Here is a 14,200-nt window from a genome sequence, read left to right on the forward strand (position 1 = left end):
TAGAGTACCTGTGTTAGCAGCCCTTCCTGACTTTCAAAACTATTGGTTTTTGAGGAAATGGGTACATTTGGAGAATGTACTGTATGCCTCTGTTTGCATCTGCATCAGAAGGGGACTGACTGCTTTTCTCTAATTTGTTTAGAAAACACAAACACAACTGCTTCTGTGTCCAGGAGGTAGTGAGTGGACTGCGGCAGCCTGTGGGTGCTGTCCACAGTGGCGATGGCTCCCATCGTCTCTTCATTCTAGAGAAGGAAGGCTATGTGAAAATCCTAACCCCAGAAGGAGACGTTTTCAAGGAGCCTTACTTGGACATTCACAAACTTGTTCAAAGTGGAATAAAGGTTGGCTTTTTCTATTTCTTTATTTTTCTCTGCCTGTGTAGAATTTATCTTAAATGTTCTTTTCTTCACTGGGGGTTTATTTCTGTAATAAAATAAAGAATATCTGAAAGGGGAAATGAGATAACCTAAGAGAACAACAATTACAACTCAGAGGGACAATGACATTTTTGTTTGATTTATTGGCTGCTAAGAAATGTAAATAGGGTGATATTATGATGTTCATATTTAGAATAACTTGTTTTTAGATCTTAGCTAAAGGCATAAAATTTCATATTCACACTTACGAGTAGAAAAAAAAGATGTTATTTTGGAAACTGTAATTGATTATTTTATCATGACTTTGATTTTGTCATGAAAAAATGTTTTTCATACTATGACTTCTTTGTACAATGCTTTTACAGGTAAGTCAAACGTTTGTATCAATAATTATTCTCCTGTAGACTTACATAAGTATACTCATCACTTTCTTTCCCACTCCTAATTTGAAATCTCCAGTCAAATGACACAGGTATATGAATAACTATCCTGTTCAAATCACATGAATGACAGGCAGTGCTGGCAGTAGGAGGCTGTACGGCACCTGTGGCATCCTGAAACTGAGACACATGCACCAGCGAATGGCTGTGAGAGTAAAACAAATAAGCCATGAGTTCCAGAAAGAATTGGTTCTCCTTTTTTCTTTTTCTTTTTGAGTAGAAATAGAACCAAAGGAGGATTTACATTCTGAGACTCATATAGATAAGGACTCCCAGATTTGTGTCCCAGTCTCACTGGGGAGACCACCAAATCAGAAGGAACAAGTGAGAGAAAAATATATTCCCAATATCTGTTCAGTAAATACTGGGTGGAAAAAAAAGGCTAGAATGAGTCAGTGAGAACACAGGTTCTCTGGGGTCGGTGAGAACACAGGTTCTCTGGGGCAATGAGAACACGGGTTCTCTGGGGTCGGTGAGAACACAGGTTCTCTGGGGTCGGTGAGAACACAGGTTCTCTGTGATCAGTAAGAACACAGGTTCTCTGGGGTCGGTGAGAACACAGGTTCTCTGTGATCAGTGAGAACACAGGTTCTCTGGGTCGGTGAGACCACAGGTCATGCTGTACACATTGGAACCATGTGGACTTGTAAAATGTTGATGCATCTAAGAACACTTCACAAAAGAAGTAAAGATGGAACTGGCATGGAGGGTACTTGTTTAGCATCTGTGAAGTCCTGGGTTCAATCCCCGTACCATAAAAATGAAGCAAAGCAAAAAAGAAAATAAACAGAAATCATGGGTCCAGAAAGAGGGGCCAGCATGTAAAAACATTACCCATGTAAGCCTGACAACTTGTGTTCAATCACTGGACCCCATAGTGGAAAGGACACACTCCTGGACTCTGTTCTTTGGCTTCATCCCTGAGCCAAGGCACATCCACATCCACTGACTAATAATAAATGATACACATTATTTATTATATATTCATACATACATACATACATATCTTTTGGGGCTGGGTATGTAGCTTTGTATAGAGTGCTAACCTGAAATGCATGAGGCATGACTCCATCTTCAGTCTGAGATACATGCCTGTGATCTCAGCATAGCCAAGGCTGGAAGGTCATAAGTTCAAGGCCAGCCAGCATTAGACAGTGAAATCCTATTGTCATTTTCAATTTTTTCATTTCTTATTATTTTATATGTACAGGTGTTTTGCCCTCATGTGTATCTGTGTATTGCATGCATGCCTGGTGTGTATGAAAGCCAGAAGGAGACCTGGAGTTACAGATGGTTGTGAGCCATCACGTGGGTGCTGGGAATCTAACATGTATTTTCTGACAAAAGGACTGGTGCTCTTAATTGCTGAGCTAAGTCTCCAGCTGCCACCCCATCCTACTTTAAATACATACATATATATCCATATCCATATCCACATATCAGGAAGGGGAGGGGAAGGAGAAGGCTTTTGACAGGAAACAGCTTGGGCACCAGGACAGATTATTTGAGTGAATCTATTATTTGAACACTGATGGTTTCAAGGAAACCACACTAGATTTCAGAGATGATAATCAAAAGCAAGCACTAATGGGTTTCTATTTTGTGTTCAATAAACACTCTCTGAAATGGGTCTTGGAAACTCTCTGTGGTGTCACCACAGAGCAAAGATAAAGAGTGACAAGTATGGTGGCTTCCTCCTGAGAGAGTGAAATGTGCACTTGTGAAGGAGAAACAGAGAAAACATGTTAAAAGCATCCTTTGTAATTCCACTAGTTCAGTTTCATACACCTCCTTCTGTTTCTTTATATTAAAATGAAAAGAGCTTTTTCTTAGAAGCAATGTTTAGTAGCTTTTGTCCCAAACAACTTTTAAATAACATTAAAAACAGATCACATGCACATATCTTCTTCTACTATATTTTGGGACTTTCCTAAGATTTGGAAACTTTTCTCAAAAACTTGCTTTTGGGAGCTAAAGAAATGGCTCAGTGTTTAATTTAAAGCACTTGCTGCTCTTCCAGAGGACCTAAGCTTTGGTCCCAGCTAGGCCAGTTATCTCACAACCACCTGTAAGTCCATCTTCAGAGGACCTGATGCCCACCACTGGTCTCCTTGGACACCAACATACAGACCTACACACACTTTTTAAGTCTCATTATAAACTTTCTTTTAGATGTTCTATTTCCTTCTTATTCATCTTTTAGGATGTCTCTATCATTCTAGTTTTCCCACTGTAAGCAAAGTATCACTCTTGTATCTATTGCTTAACCTGGCCAATGAATTATTCTCTTAGTATTCATTCATAAAAAGAATGTTTCTGAGTGGAATATATAACATAAATACAAATTTGCTTTAAAACATACTTTCAAATATTTAAGGTTATAATATATTGCTTTCTAATATTATTTCAGAAAAAAGTGTTGAACTTAAAAAGATACATATGATCAAAAGTAGCTGTGACAAAGGGCTCAGAACCCCGGAAACTTTGCTGTACAAAGTAATAAAAGTGCTCATCTTATTTCTGCTTCAATTTAACTGTCTAAAGAACAGATGGCTCCCTTTAAAGTCACAAGTACTTTGAAGTCCTTCTATTCAAACTACACATGTTCACTGGGATACTGAGTGAAAGATCCAGTGGACTATTCTATTCTGCTCTGTCAGGGAAACATTTCATAATATAACAAAATTGCCCAAGGCAGGACATCACAGTCTAGGGGTCTGCAGTATGTTTGCACTGGAAGTCTCCAGGAATTTTGTGGAGCATGAAGAAATCCTGTTGAATTTGATATCTGGGTTTCCAGAGGAGCCCCAGAGCTTCTAGAGATGTTACATAAACTTCAAAATCTATTATCCCAGTGAGCAGATAGGGCACACTTAAGAGAAGTCTTTTAATTCTCTTAGGCTCTGACACCAATGACACCACCTTGCTAGGAATCTGTCCCTTAGATGTTCAAGTGTTTAGTGAGGACAGAGAACCCATCCTGCAGCAGTCCATGCTGCTTAGACCTGTGCTTCAGGAGGCCACAGCCAGTATGAGGGGTAGAGGTCACTATGTTCACCAATGGATGAAGTATACCACTGCTTGTGATGGTTTGTTGCTCAGAAACTTGGGAAACAAAGACATTTCAGAGTTATTTCTTGGGTCTCTTTAGTAACAGGAGTATTTGACAAGCTTATGTGTGAATTTTGTGTTTGTCTACAACTATTTTGCATAAATGATACAAGTAAGACTTTTCACAAGTCATTTTACAAGCTATTTCTTCTGTTTTTTTTTTTTCAATTTTAAGATCCTAAGTGATGGCATAAAGTCATTTAACTACAACACTCAGATCACAGAATTAATAATACATTCTGACCCAGCCTCCACATGCCCAATTAAATGAAAATTATAGAAACTTCAGTGGAGAACTCAACCACATGACATCAATTAATGACCTATGGGAGTAAATCAAATCAGACATAAAGAAGAATCCCTGATTATAAGACTTTCTTAGAGCTAGCTAGTGCTCGATACAAGAATTCTGGAATGTTCTCTCTTCTAATTATCAATTCAGAATGCATAGTATTTTCTGGCCCATAATAAAGGCAAATTGAACTCAGTTGATCTTGAACTCTACCAGTCCTTGTAATTATTTGCATCCAATGCCATCTACAATTAGTCAATACTTGAGACACTGAGGCATAACTCTTCCCTACTTGAGTTCTGGTTGTGTGTATTGGGGGGGGTGACATATGTGAGCCTATACATTTGTGCTCATGTATGCATACCCAGAGGCTACAGGTGGACACTGGATATCTCCCTTGATCACTTTCCACATTTTTTTTTTTTTGAGACAAGATTTCTCACTGAGCACAGTAATCACTGATTGGCTAGACTTGCTGGCCAATGAGCTTTAGGGATCCACTTGTCTCTGCTAACACAGTTCTAAGGTTACAGAGGTGTGCCAATGTGCCTGGATTTTGTGTGCTTGTGAGGTAGGAGTTTTACTGTCAGCAAGTGTGTTGCCTGAAATATAAGAGATCATAGTATCCTGGGGGTTAACTGTGTCCAGTTCACATGACAATAGTGATCTGTGAATACACAAAGCAAAGCATAAAGTTTCCTGTGGGAAATAATCCTGGAAGTTACAATTAAGGAGTCAGTATGAAATACAACTTAATTTATAAGCCCACCACTAATAGTGACACTAAAGAGTTGGGGAACAGACACTGACCTTGCTCTCTTGTCTGCTGAGATGCTAAGGAGGTAGCATTTCCCTCATTATCTGACTCCAGGTTTTTATTATTTAGACCAATTAGGAACTCTATTTACACTCTGTATTGTCTGACCTTGTGCATATGTGTTGTTACTGTTGATCCCGTTGACAAGGGGCACAAAATAGTGTTCTCTGTCTCCAGGTCTTTAGATGCCTGGCCTGTGGAGTGTTAAAGTTGGCTTCTCTCTGGGTTGAACCCCAGCTTCTGAGGTCAAAGAAGCAGCGTGCCCTGTCCAAACTCCTCAGAGACAACAGACAAGCAGTTCTCAAGAATGGACACTTGTTTGTCATACTGACCCGAGAGCTTGTGTGTTGTGTCAGGCTCAGGCAGAATGCTTTCCCACAGCATTTTAATGGTTGGTCACTCTCACAAAGGATGAGACTCATTTTCTCTGCCTGGTCTACAGCCAGGTGCTATGTCCCCCAGGGTCACTGGCAGAGCACCAGCAGTCTTTCCCGTGTCTTTTGTTAACTCACAATGTGTGAATGACTCATCCAGTTGAGTGAAGAGATGCACTAACTGTGGTAGTGTAAAACACTTGACATGGAGTTATGATAAATAGTATTTTTTAATAATGTGTGTGTGTGCGCATGTTTACATGTACACATGAAACGCACATGTGGAGGTCAAGTTAGTTATTTCCTTTCACCATGTGGGTCCTGAAGATTGTGCTCAAGACATCCATCGAGCTAGGTAGCAAGCAGCCTTGATCCATTGAACCATCTCATAGGGCTGACATCAAGCTTTGAAAATGCTTTAGCTCACCCATTACATTCTTATCTTTATTTTCTCCATGTTGGAATCTGGTGCTTGGCTAGTTGGCATATTATGATCATTAGTGTTCGAGGAGTTCACTGTTCTCTCCATTAGTCCTATTTACGAAGGACCTGGACCCCGGAAAGTGCTCTAACATAATTCCGGGGATCTAGAAGTCAGCCATGCCCTTGCAAATGTGCAAAAGGAAGGAGCAGTCTGCACCTGACCCCTGCAGGGAACTGGCAGGCATCACTCACCATTTGGTCCTCATGAGCAGCCAGCAGACAGAGAGGGTCACATCCTCAGCCCCCAGCTTGCAGCATGCATCAGAGCTGAAAGACTTGTCTGTCACTGGAGCAAGTGTCACTGGACCCCTGTCTCTCTATGTCTACTTGGAACCTCCCTTCAAAAGATGCTTTTGAATCGATCCTTTTATGGGGGAGGAGAGGACATAAGGCCAAAAGCTGCTGATTGTCCGGGTGACTGAGCCCATTGAGGTAGGGCTCTTGAGAGACCCAGTCCTAGTGCCTGGCAGTCCCAGGAACATGTGGAGGATGACAGAGGGTATTTGGGGGCCAGCCCTGCCTGTGCAGCTCCTGGCTTGTAACTCACATGCAGAATTGCCAGTATTTAGAGTTTGCTGAAATCTAAGTGTTCACTGTCTGCCCACTGGGGGGATGTTGTAGTTTTTCAGAATTTTTGTGTTTTCTGTCATTCAGTTGCAATCTTATGGCAGCCCCTGGAATGTTTGTGTGTTCCTGCTTGGTGATAGGATCCAATGCAGAAGAGAGAAACAATTTGCTTTTTCCAGTCATGCTGTAAGCATAGCATGCATACATGTATCCAGGCAGCAGTGACTGGACCATGTGTAGAAAAATTCCTCGAAAAAGGAGTCAGTACCCATACTTTAATTTGAGAGAAAGCACACATCCAATTGAAAACAAAAAGAAGCAAATTATATTTGTAAAACAGTACAATAGGGACATCACCATTCTGAAAGGTTTTTGTATACTGCCTGACATTTATTTAAACGGTTTATAATTGTTTCATGTTTTTAAGATAGGGTCTCTGTAGCCCAGGCTAGCCTCAAACTCGTACCCTTCCTGCATCAGCCTTCGAAGTGTTTGGATTACAGATGTCAGCCAACACACCTGGCTTCATCTTTAAAGTTTATGACATATCAAATTACTGCCTATAAGTTACTAAACTGCACCAGGAAGATAATTGCTATGGTGGCAGAAATAAACATATTTTAAATTCCTAAGAACAGTGTCTTCCCCCAAACACATACTTTTAAGCACCTTTGTTTTTGAGTGTTTATAAATATGGTCCCAAACCAGTCAGTTAAAAAGTAAACAAAGCTTTTTACGGCACTGGGTTTTGTTTCTTTTGTTTTTTATCAAAGCAGTATCTTTACCTTATTGGGGATTGCTGGTGCTTGTGTCAGCATGCTCTGAGCTTTATCAAAACAAAGTCATTTTCAATTTTAAGTGTTTAATCTCATGTTAGATATAGTACTTAACATTTTCATAAAACAAAAGACCCTTGCTTCAAGCTGAACCTCTCAGATACCAAAATCTGAAATCCAAAATGGTTCAGAATCGAAGACTGTGTGAGCGCTCTCTCTCTCTCTCTCTCTCTCTCTCTCTCTCTCTCTCTCTCTCTCTCTCTCACACACACACACACACACACACACACACACACACTGGGGCATCTTTGACTCTGAGGCTTTTCCTCAGATGTTGCAGTCAGATTACCTTTTATGAGGTGCTGTGGAGATCGTTTAGTGGATAAGCACTCACTCGCTGTGCAAGCATAGAAACCTGAATTCAAATACCAGAAGCCCCATGTAAAGCACATAGCACAGGCACCTATCTCTAAGAACATCTGTAGGGAATGAAAAGTGGAGATACGACCATCCCTGTGAGCTCATGGGCCAGATAGCCTGGTGTACAAAGCAGGAAAATGGCAGAAGGCAAAAATTGTCCACCCTGTTGTTAAGACCTTTGTAACTAGTAGAAACGTGCTGTGTTTGATGCCAGTCAGACTCAGTTTCATCTATGAATTCTTTCTCATCATGTATCCCATCTCAAGCCAGAGTGGCTGCCTTGGTGCTCTCTGATGAGTGGAAGAGGTATGTTTCCCTTATGTGTTAGGATCCAAAGGCAGGGGTTAGGTGGGGGAAGATTAGGAAAGTTCCTACGTGAATGTCTTTACATTTACTGAAGATTTCAAGGGCTAAGAGAAATGTGACTCTGGTGATTCTGTGGGTAATCAGGTAAAAAGGAAAGAAATTCCAAGAAATGTGCAGTCTAGAGCCAGCCTCTGCCACTTTGGAAGGCATTGGTCCTGGGGGCATCCACTGTCTTCTCTAGACTGTTGATTAGAACAAGCAAACCGTTCCACTCAGAGAAGTTGGTTGTCAGCTTCCCTGTGACCTATGACCTCATGAAGAAGACACAACACTGGAAACTGTTTTAAATGGTAGATGGTAGCATGCCAGTCCCTTTTATAGATACTCAATGCATTTGTGAGGAGTATGTGTGTGAGAGACCTAAGATCTACTCGTTCAGCAAATACTAAGTAGCCAATGCAGTTCCACACTGTAATCCTCTAGCAAGCCCTGATGTCTACAGAGATACCCTGCCCTTTCCTTTTTAGCACTTTTTTCTAAGTCATAGATTACCTCTATTGTCACTACAAGCTACCCCTTAGGGAAGCTATTAATATGCCATCTCACAGATAAAGACACTGGGGCCCAAAAGTAAACTGTGTAAGAACACAAGCACCAGAGGCAGATTTCAGCCACATATTGAGTACCTCTGTGTTCTAACCATGACCCTGACTGTCAAGATTAGATGACAGGTCTATAGAAATAAAATTACTTAGATACCTGTGATGTTTTCCTTGCCCAAAAATAATAAGCCTGGGATGTGCCTTTTTTTAAAAAAAATTAATTTAAATGTGACTCCAGGCACTGGAGTGGTAGCTCAGTGCTTAAGGACAGGTGCCACTCTTACAGAGGACCTGAGCTTGGATCCCAGCACCCAATCCAGGCAGCTCACAACAATCTACTCCAGCTCCAAAGAAGATTACACATGCTCTTTTGAACTCCATGGGCAGCTGCATTCACCTGCACATACCCACACACAGACACACTCATTTATACACAATTAAAAAGAATCTTTAAAATTCAGAAGGAAAATGTGGCCCTAGGTGAAAATGATTCTTTTCTATAGTCCGTCCTTTGGACACTGGATGATGGTGAGGCAGACCCTCCATTATGGAGTTCCTTAGAGTGATGAAGCACTGTGCAGCCTACCAGAGAGCTCCACATTTCAGTAGCATCTGCCTGCTTTTGTAGCAGTTTTTCTCAACCTGTATATTCTGGTAATGCAGATATTCTCTGTATTTACTCTGGAACGTTCTTTGCGTCAATCTGCCACAGAGTCAATAAATCGTGGGATTTGCGAAGGAAATACACTGAGACTGAGAAGTAAGACCACACATAGCTTTACCCATGAGCAGCTACTGCTCAAAACATACGTTTAGACTGTCAGAATGGGCAGGGCTGTTGGGTTGAGTTGCTTTAAAATTAACATATAACATCTTGTTACAGTGACTGCTTTACTCAACTGTTTGTTTGTTTGTTGTTGTTGTTGTTGTTTTTAAGCAGACCAATAAAAGCTTTAAAAGAAGGTTTTATAGCCAATCAATAGGGGCAAATATCAATAAGTGCAGTGAAAGGTGCTGGATGCCCAGTAGAAAAATGTACAAAATGGATGGCCTTAGCTACCTCCTTCTCAGATCTCGAGCACAGAAGCCACAATTCCCACTTTCACTCTGCTGAAAGACACTCCCCACAGTGTTACTATAAAGCTCATAGTGAACCTGGCATGGGGGACCTTGGCAGATCCCATGGCAGGCGAGGGTGGCTCAGGCAGGGACAGACATGCCAGGCAGACAGAGCTTAAGTGAGAAGTTTTATTAGAAAGGAAAGAGAAAAAAGGTAAAGAGACAGAGAGACAGAGAGGGGACAGAAGAGAAGAGAGAGACAGGAAGAGTCCTGTCTGCCCCAGGGGGACAGTCAGAAAGAGAGAGGGGAAGAGAGTGCTAGTGGGCCGGGGTCTTTCTTTTAAAGGGGTCCTTTGTACCTGCATCCAGACTAGTAGTCAAGGAACACTGGGCTGACCAGGGTACTGCCTGAGTGTATCCTGCCAGGTGACAGAGGCAGGCCAGCTTAATGCCTGACACACGGTCGGTCTAAAAACAAATCTGCATTTTGATTTGTTTTCTCGTTCCTATGATCATCTTCCAAATTTCCATCTATAGCATGTGGTTTTTCAGTTTTGTCTCTCGTGTGTGTGTGTGTGTGTGTGTGTGTGTGTGTGTGTGTGTGTGTGTACACATTCTAGAAATGTATTTGTTATGTAAACCAAACATGTACATGTACAAAATATTTTTCAATTACTACAATAGTGCCTTAATGTAATTATTAACAATCTCTATCAACTGGTATTTAGTTTTTTTAAGACTGTAAAATCAAACTGTCATAACATTGAAACCCTCAGATGTAGGGATGTATCTGAAATGCTTTTTAAAACTGGATTATTAGTTAGACATGAAAATCAACCTTTCTGTTTTCAGTCAAAATGTGCTTTGAGAGTTCAGGTTCCTATCTGTGAGGATTGTTTTATAGTTATTATCATACAGAAAATTTAAAGAAAACTTTCCTAAACCATGTCATTTTCTGTTCCATGTGATCTTGTGACCAAGAGACAGCACACCTAGTTACAGTTGTGCTCAAAATTACCACCAAAAAGGAACTCAAATTTAAGTCCTCTTCTCTAGCAAATTTCCATTCACTCTGCCTGGGTATGTATGCATCCAGTTTAATCACTAGCCTCATCTACTCACCTAATTCGTGTACAGACCTACACTTAAGATCACAGAAAAAAAATTATTAAAAATAGTGTAAGGTAGTATTTATTACTCTGTCATCCCTACACATGGCCGAGCAAGGGTAATATTTGACCTGCACGAGTGCCTTCACTGCTGGTAACTGAAATTATTTAATTGAATTATAGAACTGAATCTAGGAAGCCGAAGCTAACACAGAAATTAAAGTGTGTCTAAAAGGAGCACATGGCTTCATACATGGCTACAATATTTCTGAGAAAAGAACCCTCCTTTCAAATATTCAACTGTGGATAATGTTGTCTTTCTCTTAAAGACTAGCCAAATTATTTACTTTTTCTTTTTAATTCTAATAAACTGTTTTTAACCCACCCTCTTAGCCTAAAGTACCTTTGATCCAACTGGGATCACAAACCTAAAGCAAGAACATCTGTCCTCAGGCTGTTTCTAGATAGGGACATCTGCATGGCACCCCCACCCCAGCCAGCGCTGCTGCAGGGGATTAGAGGGGTAGCTGAATTTCATTCCCACTAAATGCTGCACTTCCTGAGAAAGATGTGAGAGGAAGAAACCTCTTTTGTGCATGAGTGTGAACACACCTGTTCAGGAAAAGTGAGGCAGAACTTGAGCCCACTTCTCCCCCAACCCCCAAGCACACACAGGTCACCAAACATCTGTCACAAGTCATCAACAACTGTCCTGGACTGAATTCAGCCGGTCTCTCCTCGGGCCTGTGTCGCAATTACAGCTTCTTTTTACATCTCCAGGAACTTGAAAGGTCAGATCACCCCAGGATGTTAATAATGTATTTATACCCATCACCCTGGGGCTGACCTCAGGCTTCTGTGGGGGCTCCACTAAAGACTTTACCTAATACTTGGGATAGTTCCTTAATTGCAACCTACAAGGTGCCGCACCTCCCCCCACCCCCATTTTTGGTTTTGTTTTGTTTTTCGGATTCTTGGCTTTGACTAAAATGTGTATGCGTGTGTGTGTGTGTGTGTGTGTGTGTGTAAGATTAAATGTGTGTGTGTGATCAAGTATGTGTGTAAGATTAAGTGTGTGTGTGTGTGTGTGTGTGTGTGTGTGTGTGTGTGTGTGTGTATATGTGTCTTCTGAGCAAAATGGAAAAGCAGTTTACTAGATGTGGTGATAAGATGGTTTTCTTTCTTTGGGAACAATTTTTAGAACTTCTACTAAGTAGATGACAAGCACAGGACCTGAGTTCAATCCCCAGAATCTCCATAATAATGCCATCTTATAGCCAAGCATGATATGGTGACTTAAGCTTATAAATCCCAATGCTGGGGAGGCAGAGACAAGTGGGCACTGATGTTTACTGGCCCGCCAAGGTAGCCACAAATGTGACACCGCCATACATGCTTCTTGGCTCTAAAACTCTATAAAGCAGAAAAGCCGTACAAGTTATAAAATTATGGTCAAGAGAAGTGGCCTATGTAACTCATGTTTGCCTGGGTTCAGGGAAAGTGGCCCTTGCTTTCTTCTGATTTAATGATCCAGAAAAAAGGCAACACTCCCTCAGGCAGGGCTCACTGAGCACCATTTTTCTGTGTGGTCATCGTTACTCAGGGTAGTTTTCAAAGGCACAGTACCTCAGCCCCACATGAGGCTTCAGGTTTCAACTAACAGCAGGGTCCTGTCTTAAATGTTCAGGGTAGCAACACGATGATTGTCCAAACCTGGATTTGAAGGTGAAAACACTTAATGACCTTTCCATAGATGGTGCTTAGAGTGCTGGGGAAGGGACAGCTTACAGTCATGCAGAGGTGGAGGAGAGGCACAGAGAAGGAGTTTGCAGAGCCAAGCAACAGTGGGTTGGCAGAGTAAGAAGTGCACAGTGGATCTCACTGTGAAAAGGGGGAATTGCTTTGGAGATTTAGACGTAAGAATGACATGACCTAAATTGATCCTTAAAAGAAAAACAAGATCAGTAACCGTCACATTGTCATGTTGGGAGTAGACAGGGAAGGGCAAGAGTGAAAACAGGCCATGAGGTCAAATAGCAGCTTCTATCTACTCCCAGCTCTGTTCAAAGTGCTTTGTGCCCATGGGCCACCAGCTAACCCTGCCAGCCTCAAGTAGTCACCTACAAAGTGAAGTCAATAGTAACTACACCTAGACAGTTTCTTCAGATGCCGGGTTAGTAGTTGGAGAAGTATTCTGATATTTTCCTTTTTAAGCATTTTATACACAGTGTTTTCTGGATTTCTACTTCCTTCTTAAGACTTTTAAGGGGCTAGGTTTGAAACTCAGTGCTTTAGCAACCTAAATTGTTTAATGAGATCCAGGAAGATCCCAGGGAAGTATCCATTGCAAAGAAGGGAGCCCAGTGTTTACCATTTGTAAATGCCAATTCATAAAAACACTGACTGCTACCAACACTGGTCAAGACACCTGTGCCCCTGATCCTCTGGGGGAAGGTACAGTTAAAGACAGAAAAGGGTCCTAAGACCAGATACACCGAAGATGAAATGATAATGAATTCTCAGATTATAGTTTCCTCATAAGAAAGATGCAAACAAGCTGTTGTAAGGAATTTCTGACTTTTAAGTTGTTCGGTAATTCAATTATTTCAGAAATACCTATAATTCGCTCTCAGGAGTAAGCTATTTCCAAATATTCTCAGTAGACTCCTTTGTCATTGGCATTTAGACAAAAATCTCAGCATAGCAAATCAGCTTTGGAAGCTGTCTGTTAAGCTCCCAAGAGCAGTTTCTTCTTCTACCTGAATCTGCAGCTACAGAAGTTAATGGGCTATGAACAGGGTAAATGGGACCTGAGAAGCTGAATGAGGAAGAGGCTATTGCTCGCTGATTTCCCTCTCACACTTAAGGTTTCTTGTGTCAGCCTTGCTTTGAGAGAATTCCCTTGGTGCCAATTGACCTAACTTATTCCAAAACAATTCTCTGTTAGGAAAGAATAATTTTCATTGTGGGTGTTCCGTGAAATTGTATGCCTCGTCCCCTGTTATTACAGAGATGTGTGCTGTGCAATTGAGAGCACCAGCTTCATCTCCATGTCCTGTGTAGATTAGCACTATATCCCACACACAGAGCCAAATAATCTGTTTTAATTTTATCCCATGCACATGCAGTTTAACTTTAAACAATTTTTTAATGTGCAAAATCCTTCTTTGCCTAATATTAAACCAAACTTTTCGTATTTAAATTATTAAAAACAAAAAGTCCTAAAGGTAGGGAGACTTGCTTCAGTCACAAAATAGCTTTTCTTACAAATATTTTTTCAGTTGGTTTTCTTGGATTGGTTTAAGTGGCATCTTCATTTTCTTTTGAAATCATGTGAATGCATTTTTCCCCAGTGTGAGAGGGGAATTAAAAACTTGAACAGGAAAGTTCAAAAAGACTGTAATGAACTTAATCAATGCATTCTTCTTTACTAGGCAATGTTGTCTGCTGGGGTTTCTGCAGTG

General features: G+C 41.0%; 1 protein-coding gene across 1 annotated transcript in view; it reads left to right on the forward strand.

Moving 5' to 3' along the window:
• Hhip (hedgehog interacting protein) overlaps window positions 1–14,200 on the forward strand; it is a 93,123-nt gene that overhangs the window by 13,091 nt on the left and 65,832 nt on the right. The window contains exon 4 of the mRNA XM_051205832.1: window positions 143–344. Coding sequence (XP_051061789.1) covers window positions 143–344 — 202 coding nt within the window. The remainder of the gene's footprint in view (window positions 1–142; window positions 345–14,200) is intronic.

This window comes from Phodopus roborovskii, unplaced genomic scaffold (assembly GCF_943737965.1).
Source record: "Phodopus roborovskii unplaced genomic scaffold, PHOROB, whole genome shotgun sequence".
In the NCBI taxonomy this organism is placed as follows: domain Eukaryota; kingdom Metazoa; phylum Chordata; class Mammalia; order Rodentia; family Cricetidae; genus Phodopus; species Phodopus roborovskii.